Source organism: Oncorhynchus nerka, linkage group LG20 (genome assembly GCF_034236695.1).
Source record: "Oncorhynchus nerka isolate Pitt River linkage group LG20, Oner_Uvic_2.0, whole genome shotgun sequence".
Classification (NCBI taxonomy): Eukaryota; Metazoa; Chordata; class Actinopteri; order Salmoniformes; family Salmonidae; genus Oncorhynchus; species Oncorhynchus nerka.
Window position 1 is genome coordinate 73131656 of NC_088415.1, and position 24917 is coordinate 73156572.

Here is a 24917-nt window from a genome sequence, read left to right on the forward strand (position 1 = left end):
CAAAAACAAGGACATTTCTAAATGACCCCAAACTTTTGAACGGTAGTGTATATTCGATGGATGTGTCTATAGTGATGGCTGTGTCTGCAGTGCTGTATGTATTCACAAGAAAACATCTTATTCCATCAAACACAATAATGTGGAAGCAGCTGCTTGTACAGTACGGTCCTACTGTTGTACGGTCCTCACCGGTGCTGAATTCTGTGGAGATTGTTCCACTCTCATTGCCCTTGCGAACACCACTGATGGACACCTCATAGCGCGAGCCTGGCCTCAGCATCTGCAGGGAGTACTGGCTGAGGGTGGGCTGCAGACGGAAAGTAGTCTTGGGACTGTCCCCTCCTACCAGGCCATAACGCAGCACTATCTGGTCCATCTTGGCCTTGGGATTGGTCCACTCCACGAAGGCCACCGAGTCCGAGACATCACGCACTATCAACTGTGTTGGCCCATCAATCACTGTAGGGGACAGGAGAGGTAAATCTACATGACAAGGTGCATGATCTAATGTGATTCCAAAATCACACCCTATTCCCTATGTAGTGTGCTACTTTTGACCCAGACACATAGGGTTCTATATCAGGGATAGGGTGCCATTTAAGCATCTATACAGTTCACACTAATACTGCAAGAGGCACGTCCACCATGACTATTGTTGTACCAAGTAGCACCAGAAGGAATTAAAGCCATTGCTTTGCACATTTAGAAACATAAGCTTCAATAAAAAATAAGTTATACAAGCAAGAGCAGTGTGTGAGTTTCTCTTTTCTTTGAAATTATCGCTGTTCCCATGATGCACCTGCAACAAGATACATGTACAGTATATCAGGTGTTCGCCTGAGTGCCTTTTTGAAATTTGAATCACATTTAGAGAAGTAAAATGGAGGTGCTGGCAGTGTCACGCCCTGATCTGTTTCACCTGTTCCTGTGTCTCCACCACCTACATGAGTGGCTTATTTTCCCCAGTGTATTTGTCCCTGTGTTTCCTGTCTTTCTGTGCCAGTTCGTCTTGTATGTTAGTCAAGTCAACCAGCGTGTTTTCCCGTGTGTCTTTCCTGCGTGTTTTTCCTTTTGCCATTCTCTTTTTGATAGTCTTCCCGGTTTTGACCCGGTTTTGACCCCTGCCTGACTATGGACTACTTTTCCGCCTGCCTGATCATCTTGCCTGCCCTGACCTTGATTCTGCCTGCCCTTTGGTACCTTTTGGACTCTGAACTGGTTTTGACCCTTTTGCTTGTCCAAGACCATTCTCTTGCCTTACCCTACTGGATGAATAAATATTGTAAGACTCCAACCATCTGCCTCCTGTGTCTGCATCTGGGTCTCGCCTTGTGTCATGATAGGCAGGGAATGCAGTTTAGTAATTGCTGACCATGTAAAACACATCAAGAGACTTGGGGCATTACTAAAATAACTGCAATTTCCATGGCAATTGTGTGGATTGTTAAATAATTTGATTACATCTGAGAAAACAAATTATGCTGTTGGTTATACAAGCATAAACAACTAAATGTTATTGGAGGTGGAGGAACATTTGCTGCAGTGTAGTTAGCTCGACTGAACAGTACACTACTTTTATAGCGTTGTCATTCTGTGAGGGACCAATGTCAAAGTGGTGCCCTCTGATTGGTCACGTTTCTCTCAGAGTGCTAATTGGCTGTCCTTGTAATTTACTAGTTTTTCACTGAGTCTGCAGGGAACATCTGCTGCTTCAAAAGGCCTTGTAACTAAGCTAAACCGCATCCATTTCTTCTGACCTGAAGATTAACACCTGAAACACCTACTGTAATTGACTGCTAAACTATTAATGTGATAAACCAGACAGAAAACCGTTTGCTGTGTTTTCTCGAAGATCACACTAGGGGTTTCAAGATTCTTGGCCAAGAATGAATTCCCTCATTCCCTCACCAGAAGTTTGGTATCTTTCTCTCTTTTTTTTCGTTCCTCAAAGAAGGATGGCTAAATCTTTACACCTATAAATAATTGAGTGACTTAAAATTTGTCTTTCTTTATCCAATAAGGTATCTGTGGGTGGACATGGTGAAAAATGTATGAAGGCTCATGAATTATGAATGACTTAATTACAACCGACAGTGGGCCTGGGTTTTAAAATTAATGGTGTTTTCACTGCGGACACCTAATTTGAATTGTTATGGAAAAGTTCAATTGAATCTAATCCCACTGTCTGGAACTGTCAGTCTGAGGAATTCCCGGGTGAAGTTTACATTAAGTGCATAATTGCTGGCAGACCAAGTCATTCGTCAAGGTGACATTTCCCATTAGTCTCAGCCGTGTGATGCATGTAGTGTATGTGAGATGTGTATGTGTGAGTCCCCCACATCTTGAGTGGTCTTTTTCTGAGCTCCACTGATTAGCCTGAAGACTATCACATGGAAAGAACAGGGTAGGGAACACATCCTGTGGAGACAACAGCGGCAAAGAGACTCATTTTCAGTGACATGGGGATAATACAGAAACACAAGCTGCAGTAGGTATATGGAAACTGTGGACCAACTGCGGGAGTTAAGTCTGAAAACTGTGGGACTTCCTAATATGGATGCCATACACAAGACACCCACAGGTCTACGCCTTCAACAACCTACCAGCAGGGATATTTCAACAACCAAATGTTTATGGACATATTAGATAGAAGTTTGTGAATTATGGTTTGGTGAGATTTGAGAAATCACAGAACCATACATACATGTGGTGACGGTGGCGGATACAGGCTGGCTGCGGCCTTGGTCCCTCAGAGCTACCAGGTTGACGGTGTACTCCTCCCCTGGCCTCAGGCCTGTCTGGTGGAACGAAGTGATGGTGCTAGGTAGCTGGGCTGTCATCCCTCCATCATTGTCCTGTCAGAGAACACAAACGGGCATAACGCTTTGGCTTCACTTGGGCTCCTCTTGTCATGCAGTACATAGTATGGTTTCCAAATGGAATCCTATTCCCTATATAGTGTACTACTTATCATAGGCTCTGGTCAAAAGTAGTGCGCTATAAAAGGAACAGGGTGCAATTTGGGACACACATTGTGTCTTCACTATAATATACATACACAGGTAAACAACCCCACCTGCTGCCCGTGCAGGAGTGATTTATGGTTACACCTGGGCTACTCTTGGACAGACGGTAGTGCAGGGGAAGGATCTGAACAAACCTCAACCCTCACTGCTCTGACGAGCACCAAGCTATGGCATCCATAAATATAATATTGTGACTGACTATGATAAATTCAGCTCGAGTTAGTTGTTCTTTTGGCAGTTAAGCTCGAGGTCTTGTTAAGAGTTCTGTGATAAATTACATTGTAAAAAGGGTGATCCACATAATATTTGACTGAGAGGTTGATGATAGATAGATAGATAGATAGATAGATAGATAGATAGATAGATAGATAGATAGATAGATAGATAGATAGATAGATAGATAGATAGATAGATAGATTGATTGACTAACTGACTGACTGACTCCCTGAATGGATGATTGAAAAGTGAACAATCCTGATAAGTACATTGGTATGGTATATTGTGTAAACAACTGTGAATATGTAATATTGCCAGGCTACCTTGTCTCAGATAACTGCTGCTGGTGTAGTGTGGGTGAGCCCTCATCTCTCATTGCTGTTGGCACTGTGAACTCTTGTTTGTCACTAGTCGCTGCTTTTCTGCTCACATCCATTACGATATTGTCAAGTTTCAGGGCGCTTTGGATTAAACCCACAGAGGTTGAGACTCTGACTTCTAATATGATTTCCCAAGTGTTGACGTTGAGCTTGAACCCCTCAAACCCTTATGGGGAAGGAGATAGATAGCAGACAGTCTCTTAGACAGAATCACACCAAATGATGTAGATTGAAGTGCACTGTGACCCAACTACTCCCATGCCATTTGGTATTCATAGCCTGTCACCTCCAAAAAAGCTTTCCAAGTTAATGTCCATGGCATTTATGCTTTTCATCTAAAAGCCCCAGGCTTAAAGTCTTTGAGCCCAGCCAAACTTCTATCCTTCCTAGCCGGGAACACCTAAATGAGAAAGCCAATTATGGAGAGAGGTACTGAGGATTAGAGTACCTTGTGTTTATAGAGGGAATTAAAGGGAAAGCTCTCCTAACTTTGAACCTGTAGCTATTATGGTTATGAGTTTGAAGACGGCTCCTGCTTGCTGATCCACCTAATCGTCAATAAGCCTTGGGCAATCCATCATCTAATTTGACAGAGACTTTAAGTTGAACGGTGAGAAATCAATCCCCCTCCCAAAATGTTCCACTTTTTTCAACAATCCGAGAGTCAAATTCTAGCCAAGGATGGGCATATCAAAAGTGCATGTTAAATTTGGTTTGGCAATATAATGTTGGTATTAAAAAAAAAAGCTTCCTGAGATAGAACTCACCTGAGCTGACAAAGACAGGTTTTATTGTACAGTTTGTTGTTGTCTTTGTATTTGTTGCTCTTCAGCATACTGCCGTGTACAGAGTTACGTTGCTCTTCCCAGAACATCGCCAACCATGTTCTGAATGTTTTGAAGCCCGTGTACAGAGTCACGCTGCTCTTCCCAGAACATCGCCAACCATGTTCTGAATGTTTTGAAGCCAGAGTGACTGAATGTTTTCATCTCCATGGGGAAGCTGCATATGAACACTACCTTTCAAAAGTTTGGGGTCAATTAGAAATGTCCTTGTTTTTGAAAGAAAAGCACATTTTTTGTCCATTAAAATAACATCAAATTGATCAGAAAGACAGTGTAGACATTGTTAATGTTGTAAATGACTATTGTAGCTGGAAACGGCAGATTTTTTTATGGAATATCTACTGTACAGAGGCGTACAGAGGCCCATTATCAGCAACCATTGCTCCTATGTTCCAATGGCACGTTGTGTTAGCTAATTCAAGTTGTATAAGGCTAATTGATCATTAGAAAACCCTTTTGCAATTAGGTTAGTACAGCTGAAAACTGTTGTCCTGATTAAAGAAGCAATACAACTGGCCTTCTTTAGACTAGTTGAGTATCTGGAGCATCAGTATTTGTGGGTTTGATTACAGGTTCAAAATGGCCTTTCCTCCGAAACTCATCAGTCTATTCTTGTTCTGAGAAATGAAGGCTATTCCATACGAGAAATTGCCAAGAAACGGAAGATCTCGTACAACACTGTGTACTACTCCCTTCACAGAACAGCGCAAACTGGCTCTAACCAGTAATTTTGTATACATTTATAAAAATTCTGAGGGGATTCTGGTAAGATGCAGGCAAAGTTGGCTGAATTCCGGTAGACAGAAACGGCTCGATGTACTTGCGCCTATTCTGGGCAGTCATTCATTTTGATTGCGGCCGAGTCCGACACCCGATTCCGGGCCGATTCAATCATTTCCTGCCACCCGGAAGAAGGCCGCTTCTGGGCTGATTCCTCATTGCTATCTGGGTACACGCACACACACTGGAATACATTTCTGAGTGACAGAGTGAGGACTTTGCATTGTAGTGTTTTTTGTGGAGGCAAAATGCTTGGAATGTAAAATAGCATTATTAACCAGTTCCGATGATTTGAAAATAACGGTTCTGTTCCGGAACAGTATAGATCACTTTGGTTCCTGGTTTTGATTAGTCTTTTCAGGTTTTGTTACCTGAACTGGTTCCAAACCCTGAAATATGTTTACCCAAATCCGTAGACAGAGACAGATAATTTGCATGATAGGGGATTCCAGCGATTGTAGGTACAAAGTAACAAATCATATCTACCCTGTACTATTTACTCTGCATTCGTTCAAATGCTTTATTTACAGTATGTGGCTAAAGATGAATATTCATCCACATCTGTCCTCTCTGCCTGTGAAACCTTACCTTGGGAATGAAGCTTATTTCCCAGCCATCAAAGGAGTAGTAGAAAGGTTGCCACTGCACCTCCACTGACGTCTCTGTGATGGATTTGAAGAGTAAACCGTCTGGATTTGAGAGATCTAGGAGGCAAGGAGAGATGTATTATAGGCGTCCATCTTCTGTATGCTCAATAAATCACCCTCTTTACAAAGGCAGAGACAATTCCTCTCTGGGAATAGGTGCAGGGGGAAGAATGCCCCACCCACCCTGTGGTTAAACCATGTGTCTTTCATAGTGGAGGGAAGGCCAGGCAGCAGGTGCACATCCATTGCTTTTAAACAAACTGTTGAATACTGTGGTAGTTAGTATAGCCCCTATGTAAACATTTTCCTCATTGGGTAAGCTTTGATCTATAAACACATCATCATGAAAACAACATTTCCAAATACACTAGATCAGTCTTAATCAGAAGGACTAAAATAGATATGCAAAGAACTAACTATGTAAAGCTTCGCAAATATATTGTATTATAGGGAGAAAAAAGCTTGAGCAGAATTGCATGAACATACTCAAAATGTGTGATCATATCAGAACTAGGAGTGCTGCCTGCCGATGGGAATTGTAATTTTTAGCGAAGGCCCAATCATTCCATGACAGATAATTGAATGTTTACTGTTTTAAAAAAACGCTTTCTATTCTGGGCCGGAGTGAGAGTTTTGCATATGTCTGAGAAGCATTGAATGGAAACTAAGAGACTGCAGCAATTTGCCCATCTGACATTTATACCCAGCAGGTGGCAGGAGTCTAGTCACATCCTGTAGGCAAAAATGTCTGTCCTCCTTCCAACATGATTTCACTCAAGATGTGGCTGTGAACGTATATGGGAGTTTTTGTATTGTTGTTGTCAAAAACTTTAAACATTTTTAAGTGAGGACAAGATGTATACCTAGGATAATGTATGATATGGTTGCTTTGTTTGAAGGTGGACTTTAAGTGCATGGATATTTCACAGTATCCAGGAAAACTAAGCAGAAAATGAATACATTGTGGAGGACTTAAAGGACTAATTTGCATTTGGTACATACATTTAGATCATGTGTTATTATTTATATACAGGCCTACCCATTGATTCTTGAAGAATGCCAATTATAAATCACCAGATTCCCCCTTTAAGCAGAGGTCCACTTGGCATGATGAGGCCTGAATATAATTATAGAAAATGGCTGCCTGTTGTACTCACAGGTTGACACCTGAATGTTGGTAGGGGCACTGATGACGTTGTTGAGCACAGCGTAGACGTTGATGTTGTACTCGATGCCAGGCTCCAGGTCTGGGATACTGCAGGTGGTGGTGTTCCCAGGGATCCTGATCTCCAGCTGGACCCCACCTGGGCTGGTGGCCACGTAGGTGACCAGGTAGTCTGTCATCAACACTGACCCCTCCCACTCCAGGTCAATGGTATGCTCCGTCACTCCCCGCATGCGCAGGTTCAGAGCCGGAGCCACTGTGGGTGAGATGTAATTTGCATAGTGTGAAATCAAAACCTTGCAACCTTGCAGGAACATGCATTACATTACATGCAGCAGGTGATCTTATTCGTTATTGTTCAGTCCCACTTGACCCACCTACAAAAACAACAGATTCTGATTTGCACTTGACTTCCAATTTCGTGTTGGAATAACATCACTCAACATGCAGAGAAAACAAACAGTGCAAGACCTGTTCATTTTAACTTACAATACACCAGTGGGGCCACCACCACAACTAAGCTTGCATATGAGTTTGGATTTGTGGAAGGCTTTGATGTTCTTGTGGGCAACGGAGACAGAGCCAGGCCATAAACCTGAGAGGGTTTGAGTGTAGAATGCAAATGAAGCCCTGTATCAACAAGAGTGGATAAGTTTATAGCTCAATCAGAGAGAGTGAGTAACAGATCTTGTCCTGAAGGCAGCTAGTGGTGTGGGACTTTACTCTGTAGATTGGGCTCAGTGGTAGTGGTGGTGGTGGAGCATTAAGCCCTCCTAGGGGAGCCGTTGAGGGACTCGAGGAAGCGTTTGAGTTACTTCCACACGAACACGACAGATGGAACCGAGCCTGCCTCCTCCTCAAGACTGACCCTGGAGTGAGGAAAACTCCTGCGGCATTCACTTAGGAAGATTAATCGCATGGACCAGATTCAGTCTTAAGTAAGACACAAAAAAGTGAACCAGTGGTAAAGTGATTGATATGGGTTATAGGGAGTGAGCACTGTAACTAAGCCTTCCAACAGAATGAAGGACACCCACGAGAGAGTGCCCACGTGAAGCAGTGTCTAGATGCTTAGAACAGCGGTCCTGCTGAAGGGCTTTGGGTACATCCCAAAAGGCACCCTATTCTCTTAATAGTGCACTACTGTGGACCATGGTCAAAAGAAGTGCACTATAAAGGGAATAGGGTGCCATTTAGGATGCATTATTTGAGCCAGGACAGGCCCTCCCTCCAGTGCTATGTCTGCCTCTCATTAATCAGACTTTCATTGGGATGGATGATCCATCCTGGATCAACAGAGAGAGGAGGGGAGTGAACCACTGCACTGCTGCACTGTGTTACACTGGGGTCATGAGGGTCAGAATGCTGGCATGATGAGGCCAAGGCCCCACAGCACAGCTGAGGACCACATCACATCACTGTTTTTTGTTTCCATCCACTTAACTTGTTATTGCTCACAGGATACAGCCTTTGCTGCTTGACTGATCTTCTGTTTACGGGGCAGCGGTTGGCCCTCCAATATTGTACATTAGGACAAAACACAATTAGTAGAAGGGGTGAACTCCCTCAACTCATCTCATATTGTTGCATTGGGTTTAGACTGATAATGTGAGTACTTATAGAAGCGTGATTGGAGTTTAATCTTTAGGGACTGTTTACCAGAGATGGGATTATAAATAGGTCATAGGTCATTGTATTACGCTAACATTATGCAAGGTAATAAACAGCACTAATAAACAGAGTTGTATAAACAACAAAAATGTGGTTATCCTAAAAATGATCCATAACATTGAAGCTAATGTTGAGTTAGATATACTTTTTGGAGTGAAAGCATTAATGAGGACACAGTGATGTCATATGGCTCTGGAGGAGGGTAAGCAAAGCTACTTCTATCTCTGCTGGATTGAGCTATTGATTACACATTCATACTCTCCACCATCACTCAGTTAAGTTGAGTAATAATTGAAAAGTGTGATACAAAATGCAGATGTCATGAAGACTGTATATAAAAAAATAAAAATATATTGTCATTTAATACAGCTGAGCTACTGTATGAAGTCAAGGCTTTGTCAAAAAATATGTTCAATATTGTTGGTATTCTGGATGTCAAGGTCATTGATATGTTCTCTCTGGCTGAAAGTGGCTGTCAGTCAGTGAACAACTCTGTTAACAACAGGTGACAGGATGGACAGGCTCACATACAACCTGACTACTAGTGAGAACTCCTGTATTTCTCTGGCATAAACTTCAAACCATTTGCATTAGGTGTATATATATATAATTTTTTTTTTTTGGGGGGGGGGTGTAAAAACTATTTTGAAAACCTTTTAGTCACGCATAATTATTTTCCAATAGGATAATTTGCAAAAGTGGTGGAGTAATGATGAATAGCACTTTGAATGGTAAACTCATCATGTGAATGCTGCTGATTTGTTTCAATTCCATAGTCTCATTATTCTCATAGCAGGAGAAAACGGGGCCACAAAAGCATATCCTGATTTTTCTACTTTGATAATATGAAACACTTACAATGCCTGCCACCCTATGAGCCCTGAATAGGCCCTGGTAATTGAATGGCCTATTTTTGTATTCTGCTACCTCCCCCAAACGTGCCTCTGCTACTTAAATCTAATTGCAAAGAAATAAGCAATTTTGGCTTCGGCAGGTCCTGCTGAAAATGAGAGGGAGCGAGGTAGTAGATAGGTAATATGATTTGTTATTTTTTTCCTTTCCCGTGTGAGATGACAGCTGTCTACAGCAATGGGGGGGGGGGGATCAGAAGCCTTACTGAGAACTAGCTGTGAACCCAAGCTAGCTTGATTCAGATATTGTCTCAGCATAGGTTAATGTGACACATCTTCCCCAGTGAATGTGACTTTTGACAAAGGAATGCTGTTACACCGGCGAGCCGTCACCAATTGTATAGCTACTGTTAGAAGCACAGGGTATTTGCATGAGGGGTTTGACTCCAGGAGTCCTGTTTTTGGTGAAGCGCTGTGGATTCAACTGCTATTGCATGGAGAGCATTGCTATTATCTGGAAATATTCCGTTCTTGGAAGTATTTTCCAGAAAATAAAAGCTTACATATCCCCAAAGAACCAATGGGATCTGAGTGGCGCAGCGGTCTAAGGCACTGCATCTCAGTGCAAAAGATGTCGCTAAAGGCCCTGGTTCAAATCGAAACTGTATCACATCTGTCTGTGATTGCGAGGTCCATAGGGTGGCGCACAATTGGCCCAGCGTCGGCTGGGTTAGGCCGTCATTGTAAATAAGAATTTGTTTGTAACTGACTTGTTAAATAAACCTTTCTTTAAAAAAAGACCTCTGTGAAAATTCACTATCTCTAGATATGATGGGATGCAGAGCCTTATGCCCCATTTACATTGTGACATAATATCTTGTCTTCCTACATTCTCCCCTACTGGATTGAGAGCATAGGGTTCCACAACGCAAGAAAATGTGGAGGAGAGTCTCTCGTCAGAGATTTTGGAAGATGGCAAAATATGACCTTCTTATTCAAGACAGGTGTTACGTTCGTCGTCGGAATGAGACCAAAGCGCAGCGTGGAAAGTGTACATCTTTCTTTATTTTTTGATGAACACCAACAAAGCAACAAAAGAATACACAAACGTAACGTTCTGTAGGCTACCTAGTAACTGTGCAAAAACAAGATCCCACAAGATCCCACAAGATCCCGCAAAAACAAGATCCCACAAACTCAGGTGGAAAACAGGCTGCCTAAGTATGATTCCCAATCAGAGACAACGATAGACAGCTGCCTCTGATTGGGAACCATACCCGGCCAACAAAGAAATAGAAAACTAGAATGCCCACCCAAATCACACCCTGACCTAACCAAATAGAGAAATAAACAGGCTCTCTAAGTTCAGGGCGTGACAGTACCCTCCCCCCATAGGGGTGGACTCCGGCCACAAAACCTGACTCTATGAGGGAGGGTCCGGGTGGGCATCTAGCCTCGGTTGCGGCTCCGGTTCGGAGCATAGACCCCGCTCCGCTTGCTAATCCCTCTGCTTCCGTAGAACCGGACCGTGGATCGTCGCCGGAGGCTCCGGACCGTGGATCGTTGCCGGAAGAACCGGACCGTGGATCGTCGCTAGAGACTCTGGACTGCCGACTGTCGCTGGAGGCTCTGGACTGCAGACCGTCGCTGGAGGCTCTGGACTGGAGGCTTTGTGCCATGGATCATCACTGGAGGCTTCGGGCCATGGATCATCACTGGAGGCTTCGGGCCGTGGACCGTCTCAGGAGGTTCCGGACCGTGGACCGTCTCAGGAGGTTCCAGACTGCGAAACATTGTTGGAGGTTCCGGAATGTGAAACGTCGCCGGAAGCTCTGGACTGGGTACTGTCGCCGGAAGCTCTGGACTGGGTACTGTCGCCGGAAGCTCTGGACTGTGGATGCGCACTGGAGGCCTGATGCGTGGGACCGGTACGTCCATCGTCGGAATGAGACCAAAGCGCAGCATGGAAAGTGTACATCTTTCTTTATTTTTGATGAACACCAACAAAACAACAAAAGAATACCCAAACGTAACGTTCTGCAGGCTACCTAGTAACTGTGCAAAAACAAGATCCCACAAACTCAAGTGGAAAACAGGCTGCCTAAGTATGATTCCCAATCAGAGACAACGATAGACAGCTGCCTCTGATTGGGAACCATACCCGGCCAACAAAGAAACAGAAAACAAGAACCTAACCAAATAGAGAAATAAACAGGGCGTGACAACAGGAGAAACATATTGTTTTATTTAGTTACTTTCTCCTCAACTTGTTTCTATAACCTTCTAGCAAGGCAAGCTATCTTACAGTGCAGCTAAAGCTAGGACAGGGCTCTCCGATCTAATTCCTTGAAAGCTACTGTCCTGTAGATTTCCACTGCATCCCCAGTTGTTACTAACTTGATTCCACTTATCAACCAGCTAATTATTAGAATCAGGTTTGCTAGATTAGGGTTGGAGTGAAAACCAGGACGGTAGCTCTCCAGGAACGGGGTTGGAGAACCCTGAGCTAGGCTAGACTGTAGCTAGTGACCTCCACCTAATAATTATACTCAAAACAAACGTCATTACCATTAAAATGAACTAAAATGGGAGGCAACAGTCATAAAGTAATTGGCTCATCAGCCATTATTAAAATAGTACTTTATTATTTTTCAAGTTGCTCTTACTCTGGCCGGACTGAAGAAGACGCAGAGTTAGAAAAAATGATGTAGGCTCCGTCTCACAACGGAGCCTTCAACCGCAAGGGGTCATTGCGATTCCACTCCATTGAGGACCATCACCATTCAAGTGAATGACATCCGGCGCAACGTAACCGAGTGCTTATAGTTCATGTGAATGAGGCTTGTCTCAAATAACCAAATATCCACCCATATATATCCACTCTTGGAAACTACAATAGCAAAAAGTATGTAAGTAAATGAATACCTCTCTCAGAGGAGCTACTGTATGTTTTCCTACGGTTTCCTTTTTCTCTCACCTGCAGAGCAGTCTTCTCCAGCGAAGCCATCTTGGCAGACACAGAAGCCTTCTTTACAAATGCCCTTCTGACTACAGTTGTTGGCGCAGTAGGCCAAGGAGCAGTCTTCTCCTACGTATCCCGGGCGACACTGGCAGGTTCCGTTGGTGCACAGGCCCTGGTCAGAACAGTCATTGAGGCAGCGACCCAGTGTACAGTCCTCTCCAGTGAAGTTCTCCTCACAGATACACTCCCCATCCATGCACAGCCCTCGACCGGAGCAGTCCGCCGGGCAGCGGGGCTCTGAGCAGTTGTCCCCCCCGAAGTCACGGTCACACACACACTCACCCTCCATACACACTCCCTGTCCGGAACAGTTGTCTGGGCAGCGCGGCTCAGAGCAGTTCTTGCCCGTCCAGCCGTCCTCACACACACAGCCACACAGGTCCATTTTGAAGCTGCCATGACCACTGCACGGGGGAATAAAGTCCAGGTGACCTAGAGGAAGAAAGGAGGACACAAAACAACATCACTAAAGATACCGTATGGCTTTCTAATGTCAACATCATCTGTTGTAACAGTGTACATTTATTATTATTTATCCTGGTGCTATCTACTCAAACCAAGACGCTCAGTAACTGAATGAAATGAAACCCTGACATTCCACATTGGCCTCAAATTAGCCTATGACCAGGGTACAGTAGCTCTAATAATACTGTCAAACTGTACTATTATTCCGCACTTACCCATGGCTGAACTCTCCCCACAGCCACAGTTGCCAGAGCTGCACTGGGCTCTCAGCAGCAACACCTCTCTCTCCAGCATCTCGATGCGGGTGGCCAGCTGCTGCACGATGTTGGCTGTAGGACAGGCGCAGGCCTGTTTGGGGATGTTGATGCGGTGGGTGAAGGTGACCTGGCTGTCTGCGTCCACTGTCTGCTCTGTGAACTCCGTGGCGCCCTCCCCAACCCCACTGGACACAGCCCCACTGGACACAGCCCCTCTGGACACAGCCCCTCTGGTGGCCTGGCTAGGTAGAGGCACTGCTGAGTCCAGATCCACTGAGCACAGAGACTCTAGGGGCACGTTGATGTTGTACACATGGTTGAAGACCATTGGCTGCTCCTTGATGGTCTGGTTGTTAGATTGGCTGGTGGGGCCATCTGAAGGTGCCTGTCGTCTGACCCTGATGGTCCGGACCAGCTTCCCCTCCTCGCCGGACGGGGATAGAGCAGCCTGGGTCCCCAGGAGGAGTAGAACCTGGCCCAGCAGCCAGCCTCGTACAGGGCTCATGGTGAACCACCACGGTGTTAGAGCCTCGTACCTAGAGATAGGGCTCTCCTGACACCACCGTGCTTACCGGCAGACTTCCGATAGGATCTACAGGGAAGAGATAACAGTGAAAAACTGTGGTGGGTGGTTGAGTAGGGTGTTGGGGTTTGCCTCTGTTCCAAAAATTGAAAATAGTCTTTGATCTATTGTGAAAGAATAATTGGCTGTGGAAAAGAACTGGATGCTTATGCAATGTTCAGAACCCCTAAATATATTTCTGCACACAATACCAAATATTTGATCTTTCCCACAGGATAGGGATGTTGAAATATTGAGCACATATAACATGTTGATACAGGGATTCAATAGAGCCATGGCTTTAGTGATTTTTCCTTCTACTGTAATCCTCTCACAGGAACAAACCGCAGAATGAATCACATTGAGGGACTGCTTCCCAACTAGAAAAGCCCCTGGTCAGAAAGTGATTATCTGCGATGACATTTTACCATCTCTGTTAGACAGACTAGACAGAGGGCTTTTCTAAAACGATGAAGTATTTTATCAAAGCTCAATCAGCAGAATAAAAGTGAGACTTACACTAAATGACACATGCTCTCTGTTCATGGGAGAACAATTCATTTTTTAGAGGACACAAATTGAACTGTGTATAAGGTTGTGTCTCTCAGATGTATCTTTAGGAAGTCAAACACAGCACGCCAAGAAGCCTGCGGAGTCTGAATACTTAAAGACTTTTTCAAAAGAATATATCTGATTGAAAATCTGCTTATTTTTTTTAAAACTGAAAAGGGAAGTCAATCTTTCATATTATTCTCTTGTTTTTTATCACAAAGCAGGGCAATTCTCCTAGACTGCATATTTGAAACCAACCACAGGCATGAGGTTTGCAGTTCATGTCATTACTGCTAATCTTTAAAGGTTACTTATGAGCACTGCACCCTCAGGGTGAGAACATACAACTGACTTGGAGCATGTGTGCTGAACTGAAACAGTCATTATAAAATTGAAGACGAGACGGTGTGTTATTCACTCTAGGTATTTGAGAGTTGGGAGATATGTTCAATTATAAACTGGGTGGTTCGAGCCCTGAATGCTGATTGGCTGACAGCCATGGTATATCAGACCCTATACCACGGGTATCACAAAACATGTATTTTTCCTGCTCTAATTACATTGGTAACCAGTTTATAATAGCAATAAGGCACCTCGGGGGTTTGTGGTATATGGCCAATATTCCACGGCTGAGGGCTGTATCCAGGCACTCCACAATGCGTTGTGCATATGAACAGCTCTTAGTCGTGGTATATTGGCCATATACCACACCCCCTCGTGCCTTATTGCTTAAATATACTTTGTGATATACTGTAACATATTAGGTTCAGCTGCTATATGATCATATATGACTTTGGCCTTGGGACAGGTACATTCTTAACCCCTCCCCCCGCCCGTAGATAATAGGAAATGTCCTCATGTGAAAAACCCAAGCCATCTAACCAGCGAATCCACCAAATTAATGAGAACCAGAAAGATGAGAAATAAATCGAATGGACAAAATTATTTTCATACCCATTAACTAGTGCAGGGTCCCTTTGATTAAAGTGAAACGTGTTACATGCAGTTCTATAGTCAAATTGACATATTCAATAAAAGGCCCTGAATGGCTCTCTGACTCACTCTTAGCCACACACATGGGACTTGCATAATGGTCTTGCTCCTCTATGCCACAGCAACTGAGATACACCAAGTTTAGTTTAGTTTATTTGCACAAATATGCATACTGTGAGTAAAAAACATACTGTTTTTACCTACTTTATATGTACATACTGTATTCTAGTCATGGCTCATCCTACATAACTACTCTGTACACACCTTTTCTATTCATATACTGCCAATATTCTCTATACACACCATATGCTATATATTGCATGTTCTGATGTTGCTCGTTCTGATATTTCTTAATTTATTTTTAACTTTTTTACTGTTGAAACATAAGCATTTCACTGCACCCGCGATAACATCTGAAAATCGGTGTACGTGACAATACACTTTGATTTGATTTGATGCCCTCATTGCCCTGCTCTCCAGCTCAGGCATCATATGGGCTAAATGTATTGAAGTTGTATAGAGAGACTACAGAGTCATAGGACGTTTTCCTCAGGTATTTAGGTCTCTACATTTGCAGTGGGCCCACATCGTTTGGTGACAATTGGGTTTCATCAAGGCCTGTTGTCAGGCCTCAATTAGGATGCCTCTCAATTAGAAGCGACAAAGAGGAGGATGAGGATCAACGGCTCGGGGCAACACCATTGACTATCTCAATTTACTCTTCAAGAGCAAGGTGTTTTATCACGCATTTCCGCCCTGGATGCACTTAATGGTCATCCTCCTGACTTGACCGTAATGAGAACTGACAGCGTGGCGACTCACAATCCTACGGCCTCCGGGCTGCCTACTGCTGAACGAGTGGAAGTGAGGAGGCACTGTGGGAGCTGGGAGCACGTTGACAAGTAAGGAAATTATTTTGGCACTACTATGGCATATTGCTATTTTAGGCTATATCTTGTAATGACTAGTAGTGTGAAAGTGAGTAGAGAACCTTCTAAGGCAGATGACCAGAAAACAATTGTGTCAGTTTTCCTGGAAGTGGTAATTTTCTCTGGAAATTGAATGTGAATTGGTTCTCCCAGTTCAACCCCCTGCTAGCTGGAATAATAAAAAAAAACACTGAGGCATAAAGCAATTCTGCTCAAAGTTTATGATCATGAACCCTATAAAACTGTCTGCCAGAAACAATATCAAATATACAAACTGTACTTTAAAATAATACACATTTGGGTACACCCTCTGACAACACACTCTGACAGGACACTCAGTTAGCACCGACAGCTTTGGGATGCCATTGTCAAGCACTACACAAAAATCAATAAGTGACCTGAGCAGGCAAATAATTCACCAAAAGAAAGTCATTTTAATTTCACCGTGCACCCAAAAGCATGCTTAAAAGTGTGTTTTAAAAAGAGTTGAAAAGCTTTGATTTTAGTCAGATACGTATTTTCTTTCAGAGCCATAAGCTGAATATCCCTTTCATCCAAAGCTTTCTTTTTATGGCTCAGGCTGGAGATGATACAAGAGAAGAGTTGAAATATGCATACTCCAATTATGCAAAGATTTCAGGTTTTGTCTTAACGATGTAGAGAGAGAGGTCTAAAAAGAGAACTTTTCTTATAAAGTTGCATTGAAGGCAGTGAAGAGGGATGACTCACGAGAGTCGACAGTAGAGTGCTTCACTTTCACTGGAGACAAATGCTCCACTCCTCATCACAGATCACAGAGGAACAAAAGCAGAGTATCAGCACAGGCAATAATGAAAACACAAATCTTGTCATGCATTTTAAGCAGCCATTCCAATAACAAATGTACTGAGCCTCCCCTATGTCCCGACCATCTACTTTCACCTTGAACATAACATTACCATCAAGCTAGACCATGAAATAACTCCTGTCTGTTGACGGCCAATAGCACTTTTCAGTCTCACAGAGAACAGGTACCAGGACGCCCGGGGCTTGATTGAAATGTCAGGACAAGGAGCATGTATGACAAAAGCTCAAGTGGAATAAATAGCATGTCTGGACGTTTGAAAAATAGAATTCTGTGCTGAGCCTTTGGGCTAGCCGTAACGTTGCTTGTCAGTCACACTGCTCCCCACTGCAGAACGGGGTTCAATCGCTGTGTCCACCTTTCCTACTGTTCTCCAACTTGACTGTCTTCCCCATCTGTTTCCAACTGTCTAAGTAAAAATGTACAAATATATACAGTATGTAACAAAAAATATATTTAATTCTATTACAGTTATTTTATACCTGTGTAGTAATGGTGAAATTACACAAGTAATACCATTGTTCTGTTGTAGGTTAGTGGTAGATTGTTGTAGGTTGGTACAACTGTTGTATGTTGTTAAATATATGCAAACATTTGTTTATGTGTGTAGCCTAGTGGTTAGAGCGTTGGACTAGTAACTGGAAACAGCAGAGGGAACACCCCCCTATCCACATCGATGGAACAGTAGTGGAGAGGGTAGTAAGTTTTAAGTTCCTCGGCATACACATCACAGACAAACTGAATTGGTCCACCCACACAGACAGCATCGTGAAGAAGGCGCAGCAGCACCTCTTCAACCTCAGGAGGCTGAAGAAATTCGGCTTGTCACCAAGAGCAGTCACAAACTTCTACAGATGCACAATCAAGAGCATCCTGTCGGGCTGTATCACCGCCTGGTACGGCAACTGCTCCGCCCACAACCGTAAGGCTCTCCAGAGGGTAGTGAGGTCTGCACAACGCATCACCGGGGGCAAACTACCTGCCCTCCAGGACACCTACACCACCCGATGTCACAGGAAGGCCATAAAGATCATCAAGGACAATAACCACCCGAGCCACTGTCTGTTCACCCCGCTATCATCCAGAAGGCGAGGTCAGTACAGGTGCATCAAAGCTGGGGCCGAGAGACTGAAAAACAGCTTCTATCTCAAGGCCATCAGACTGTTAAACAGCCACCACTAATTGAGTGGCTGCTGCCAACACACTGACTCAACTCCAGCCACTTTAATAATGGGAATTGATGGGAAATGATGTAAAATATATCACTAGACACTTTAAACAATGCTACCTAATATAATGTTTACATACCCTACATTATTCATCTCATATGTATACGTATATACTGTACTCTATATCATCTACTGCATCCTTATGTAATACATGTATCACTAGCCACTTTAACTATGCCACTTTGTTTACATGCTCATCTCATATGTATATACTCAATACCATCTACTGTATCTTGCCTATGCCGCTCTGTACCATCACTCATTCATATATCTTTATGTACATATTCTTTATCCCCTTACACTTGTGTCTATAAGGTAGTAGTTTTGGAATTGTTAGCTAGATTACTTGTTGGTTATTACTGCATTGTCGGAACTAGAAGCACAAGCATTTCGCTACACTCGCATTAACATCTGCTAACCATGTGTATGTGACAAATAAAATATGATTTGATTTGATTTGATTGATTTGGAAGGTTGCAAGTTCAACCACCCGAGCTGACAAGGTACACATCTGTCGTTCTGCCCCTGAACAGGCAGTTAACCCACTGTTCCTAGGCCGGCATTGAAAATAAGAATTTGTTCTTAACTGACTTGCCTAGTTAAATAAAGGTAAAATAAAAATAAATGAAAAATATGATGTTTATGGTTATGATGCCAATGGAAAATGTACAGTGCCTTGCGAAAGTATTCGGCCCCCTTGAACTTTGCGACCTTTTGCCACATTTCAGGCTTCAAACATAAAGATATAAAACTGTATTTTTTTGTGAAGAATCAACAACAAGTGGGACACAATCATGAAGTGGAATGACATTTATTGGATATTTCAACTTTTTTAACAAATCAAAAACTGAAAAATTGGGCGTGCAAAATTATTCAGCCCCTTTACTTTCAGTGCAGCAAACTCTCTCCAGAAGTTCAGTGAGGATCTCTGAATGATCCAATGTTGACCTAAATGACTAATGATGATAAATACAATCCACCTGTGTGTAATCAAGTCTCCGTATAAATGCACCTGCACTGTGATAGTCTCAGAGGTCCGTTAAAAGCGCAGAGAGCATCATGAAGAACAAGGAACACACCAGGCAGGTCCGAGATACTGTTGTGAAGAAGTTTAAAGCCGGATTTGGATACAAAAAGATTTCCCAAGCTTTAAACATCCCAAGGAGCACTGTGCAAGCGATAATATTGAAATGGAAGGAGTATTAGACCACTGCAAATCTACCAAGACCTGGCCGTCCCTCTAAACTTTCAGCTCATACAAGGAGAAGACTGATCAGAGATGCAGCCAAGAGGCCCATGATCACTCTGGATGAACTGCAGAGATCTACAGCTGAGGTGGGAGACTCTGTCCATAGGACAACAATCAGTCGTATATTGCACAAATCTGGCCTTTATGGAAAAGTGGCAAGAAGAAAGCCATTTCTTAAAGATATCCATAAAAAGTGTCGTTTAAAGTTTGCCACAAGCCACCTGGGAGACACACCAAACATGTGGAAGAAGGTGCTCTGGTCAGATGAAACCAAAATTGAACTTTTTGGCAACAATGCAAAACGTTATGTTTGGCGTGAAAGCAACACAGCCCATCACCCTGAACACACCATCCCCACTGTCAAACATGGTGGTGGCAGCATCATGGTTTGGGCCTGCTTTTCTTCAGCAGGGACAGGGAAGATGGTTAAAATTGATGGGAAGATGGATGGAGCCAAATACAGGACCATTCTGGAAGAAAACCTGATGGAGTCTGCAAAAGACCTGAGACTGGGACGGAGATTTGTCTTCCAACAAGACAATGATCCAAAACATAAAGCAAAATCTACAATGGAATGGTTCAAAAATAAACATATCCAGGTGTTAGAATGGCCAAGTCCAGACCTGAATCCAATCGAGAATCTGTGGAAAGAACTGAAAACTGCTGTTCACAAATGCTCTCCATCCAACCTCACTGAGCTCGAGCTGTTTTGCAAGGAGGAATGGGAAAGAATTTCAGTCTCTCGATGTGCAAAACTGATAGAGACATACCCCAAGCGACTTACAGCTGTAATCGCAGCAAAAGGTGACGCTACAAAGTATTAACTTAAGGGGGCTGAATAATTTTGCACGCCCAATTCTTCAGTTTTTGATTTGTTAAAAAAGTTTGAAATATCCAATAAATGTCGTTCCACTTCATGATTGTGTCCCACTTGTTGTTGATTCTTCACAAAAAAATACAGTTTTATATCTTTATGTTTGAAGCCTGAAATGTGGCAAAAGGTCGCAAAGTTCAAGGGGGCCGAATACTTTCGCAAGGCACTGTACATCAGTGTCTGATCTGATCAACAGTAATCATAATCAATACCCTGGGGTGTTCTTGTGTTTTTGTGAAATTGTCCTATGACACTGACTCTGAGTGTATTTACCATCTAATGCGTCATCAATAGAGAAACACTGTAGGGAAGTATTAAAAGAAAATGTACAGTAATATGCTGAAAACTACATGGTGTTACAACTAGTGTAGGTCAAGAAATACATGAACCTTTCCCTTAACATAACACAGAATCCTATTCATTCAAACTTGAGAAGCCTAAATCATAATGTAATAAAGAGATAGCAGAGATGCTGCAATTGCAACCTTTCAGTGTGCAATGAGTGACATTCTGAATTACCTGCAGTAAGGTTTGATATTAGACAAAAAGGCACAAAGATCAATTTCTCAGAAATTGAAGAAGAATATGAAGGCTGGTATACACCACAAAGCCAGGACCAGATAATTGTTAGAAAGAAATCATGTTACTAGGCTACCTCTTGTTTTATATATACTTCTAATAAACTTCAAAACTTTCATCTGACGGGAATATACTCTTTGTCAAATGTGTCTATACAACACCTTGCTCTCATTTCTCATTCAGCTGCCATTACACTGAGAGGTTCTTAAAGAGGGGTTACACAAGCTATTACAGCACATGCTGCATTATATATGAGAGCGACATTGATGTTCCTTCCCTCCCTGGTGCCGTGCTAGATCACAGTGTCACCCGGCACCCTCAGGGAATAGCATCCTTGTTGTAACACTGAGGCGACGCTCTGCATATCTTTATACACTTTATAAGCTTATCTGAGTGGGACAGAGGCCTAAAGCCTTTTGACTTTTCCTGCCCTCCCCCCCCCCCCTCTTTTCCCAGTACTGAACATTGTGAGATGTTTTAAAATCCACATGTGTATATCTTTCCCCTTGAGGACTTTCTATCTACAAAAAATAAGCCAGCCTTGGTGACTTAGTGGCTGCCTGGATCTTTCAGGAGGTCAAATTGCCTGTTTAACATACTGTACTAGGGGAATGAAGTGTCAGTATTTCCTCATACCCAGTGTCCTGTGTCACAATAGAACATGTGGGGGGGCAAAGCACCAGAGCAATTCTGTAATGCTGCTACAGATGTAGGATCTTAATTTTGTTGCTGAACATTTTCCTGTACCGCAGGAAACGCAGATAAGCTTCATGACTTACATAAATTCACTGAAAACCCCACACTAACACATGGTTGTATTAACAGTATTGCACTTTTCATGTAGCCTAATATTGGCCAGCTACTAGCCTAACCACCAATCAAGCAACATTATGGACTAAACATTCAAATCCTGTTGCTAAAGGATTCATTTGCTGCCACAATACTGGTCGAATTAAGATCGATCCTATACTTGTTCCTTTCCCCCCTGGTTCTGTTCAACTCCATCTTTCTCTTGAGATCTCTCTAACTGTCCTCCTTTATTTCACACAGTATACAGTATCTGTCCAGACCAGAGCTGCTGAATAAAGAGATGTCTGCATGTATGGTGCTGAATCCCTAATGGAGCTGGGTTGCTACAGAGCTCTGTCAGGCTCTGGCTAACCGCAGACAGACCCAGGCCCTGGGAAGTGAATCTGTAACCCCTATTTGCACAGGTTAATGTGCAAACACCCTGACATGTTCACTATACCAATAGCCAGCCTCCACCGGCACTCTGCCCCTCTAACTTGTAAATCTCTCTCTAGCAACATTACGATTCTACACTGAGTTTACAAAACATTAAGAACACCTGCTCTTTCCATGACATAGACTGACCAAGTGAATCCAGATGAAAGCTATGATCCTTTATTGATGTCACTTGTTAAAGTCACCTCAATCGGTACAGATGAAGGGACGGAGACTTGTTAAAGAAGAAGAAGATTTTAAGCCTTGAGACAATTGAGACATGGATTGTGTACAAGTTTCTTTCAGAGGGTGAATAGGCAAGACAACATATTTAAGTGCCTTTGAACAGGGTATGGTAGTAGGTGCCAGGCACACCAGTTTGAGTAAAAAAAATGCAAATCTGCTGGGTTTTTCACGCTCAACAGTTTTACGTGTGTATCAAGAATGGTCCATCACCCAAAGGCCATCCAACTTGACACAACCGTGGGAAGCATTGGAGTCAATATAGGCCTTCATCCCTGTGGAACACTTTTGACACCTTGTAGAGTCCATGCCACGATGAATTGAGGCTGTTCCTAGGGGCAAAAGGGAGGGTGCAACTCAATATTAGGAAGGTGTTAGGAGTGTATTCTCATTACTCCAGCTGCACTTGGCAAATTGCCTTGTATTTCAGGATCATTGGCCAATGTTCATTTTCAGCACCTGTGACCTATAGGGGTTGAAGGTCTCTTCTTCTCCTCACTCCTTAGGCCTTTTTTGAATAAGTATACATACCAATACTACTCACATTGTTAAAAAAAGTATAGCTTAACAAATTATATTTGGAGAAGTTTCCTGTCTACAAATGATGTAAATTCTATATTTCCAAATGAAGTAAGGACCTTATCAGTCCTCAATAGCCTCAAAAAAAGGTTACCTTGTTATCTAACACAGGTTGTGTCCCAACTGACACCCTCTTCCTTATACAGTGCACTACTTTTAACCTGTTGAACCTATGGGGGCGCTGTGTCATTATTGGATAAAAAGACGTGCCCGTTTTAAGCGCAATATTTTGTCACGAAAAGATGCTCGACTATGCATGGAATTGACAACCTTGGAAAGACACAACTCTGACATCTCCAAAACTGCAAAGATATTATCTGTGCATGCCCCAGAACTAATGCAACAGGCAAAACCAAGATGAAGTTTCATACAGGAAATGCCCCGGATTCTGAAGGCGCTGTGTTCCAATGTCTCCTTATATGGCTGTGAATGCGCCAGGAATGAGCCTGCGCTTTCTGTCTATTCCCCGAGGTGTCTGCAGCATTGTGACGTGTTTGTAGGCATATCATTGGAAGATTGACCATAAGAGACAACATTTACCTGGTGTCCCGCCCGGTGTCCTGTGTGCGTAATCTGTAGGTCCATGCGCGTTCCATTTCTTCAGAATTGAAAGTAAACTGCCACGATGGATTTTATCATCGATAGATATGTGAAAAACACCTTGAGGATTGATTCTAAACATCGTTTGCCATGTTTCTGTTGATATTATGGAGTTAATTTGGAAAAAAGTTCACGTTTAAATTTATTTTATTTTTTTCCTTACCCAAACGCGATGAACAAAACGGAGCGATTAGTCGACACAAATAATATTTTTTGTAAAAACGGAACATTTGCTATCTAACAGAGTCTCCTCATTGAAAACATCTGAAGTTCTTCAAAGGTAAATGATTTTATTTGAATGCTTTTATGGTTTTTGTGGAAAATGTTGCATGCTGAATGCTAATGCTAAATGGTACGTTAGCCATCAATACTGTTACACAAATGCTTGTTTTGCAATGGTTGAGAAGCATATTTTGAAAATCTGAGATGACAGTGTTGTTAACAAAAGGCTAAGCTTGAGAGCAAATAGATTAATTTCATTTCATTTGCGATTTTCATGAATAGTTAACGTTGTGTTATGCTAATGAGCTTGCTGATAGATTTACACAATCCTGGATACAGGGGTTTTTCGTAGCTAAACGTGACGCAGAAAACGGAGCGATTTGTCCTAAACAAATCATCTTTCATGAAAAACTGAACATTTGCTATCTGAGAGTCTCCTCATAGAAAACATCTGAAGTTCTTCAAAGGTAAATAATTTTATTTGAATGCTTTTATGGTTTTTGTGGAAAATGTTGCATGCTGAATGCTAATGCTAAATGGTACGTTAGCCATCAATACTGTTACACAAATGCTTGTTTTGCAATGGTTGATAAGCATATTTTGAAAATCTGAGATGACAGTGTTGTTAACAAAAGGCTAAGCTTGAGAGCAAATAGATTCATTTCATTTCATTTGCGATTTTCATGAATAGTTAACGTTGTGTTATGCTAATGAGCTTGCTGATAGATTTACACAATCCTGGATACAGGGGTTTTTCGTAGCTAAACGTGACGCAGAAAACGGAGCGATTTGTCCTAAACAAATAATCTTTCAGGAAAAACTGAACATTTGCTATCTGAGAGTCTCCTCATTGAAAACATCTGAAGTTCTTCAAAGGTAAATTATTTTATTTGAATGCTTTTCTGTTTTTTTG

At 42.6% G+C, this 24917-nt stretch overlaps 1 protein-coding gene across 1 annotated transcript in view; it reads right to left on the reverse strand.

The window, feature by feature from the left end:
- The window catches only part of LOC115103098 (tenascin R (restrictin, janusin)), a 170161-nt gene that overhangs the window by 55401 nt on the left and 89843 nt on the right, over positions 1–24917 (reverse strand). The window contains exons 3-8 of the mRNA XM_029623725.2: positions 13284–13917; positions 12559–13035; positions 7052–7315; positions 5836–5951; positions 2705–2855; positions 190–459 (exon numbers count right to left, since the gene is read on the reverse strand). Of these exons, the coding sequence (XP_029479585.1) occupies positions 190–459; positions 2705–2855; positions 5836–5951; positions 7052–7315; positions 12559–13035; positions 13284–13830 (1825 nt within the window). The 5' untranslated portion in view covers positions 13831–13917. The remainder of the gene's footprint in view (positions 1–189; positions 460–2704; positions 2856–5835; positions 5952–7051; positions 7316–12558; positions 13036–13283; positions 13918–24917) is intronic.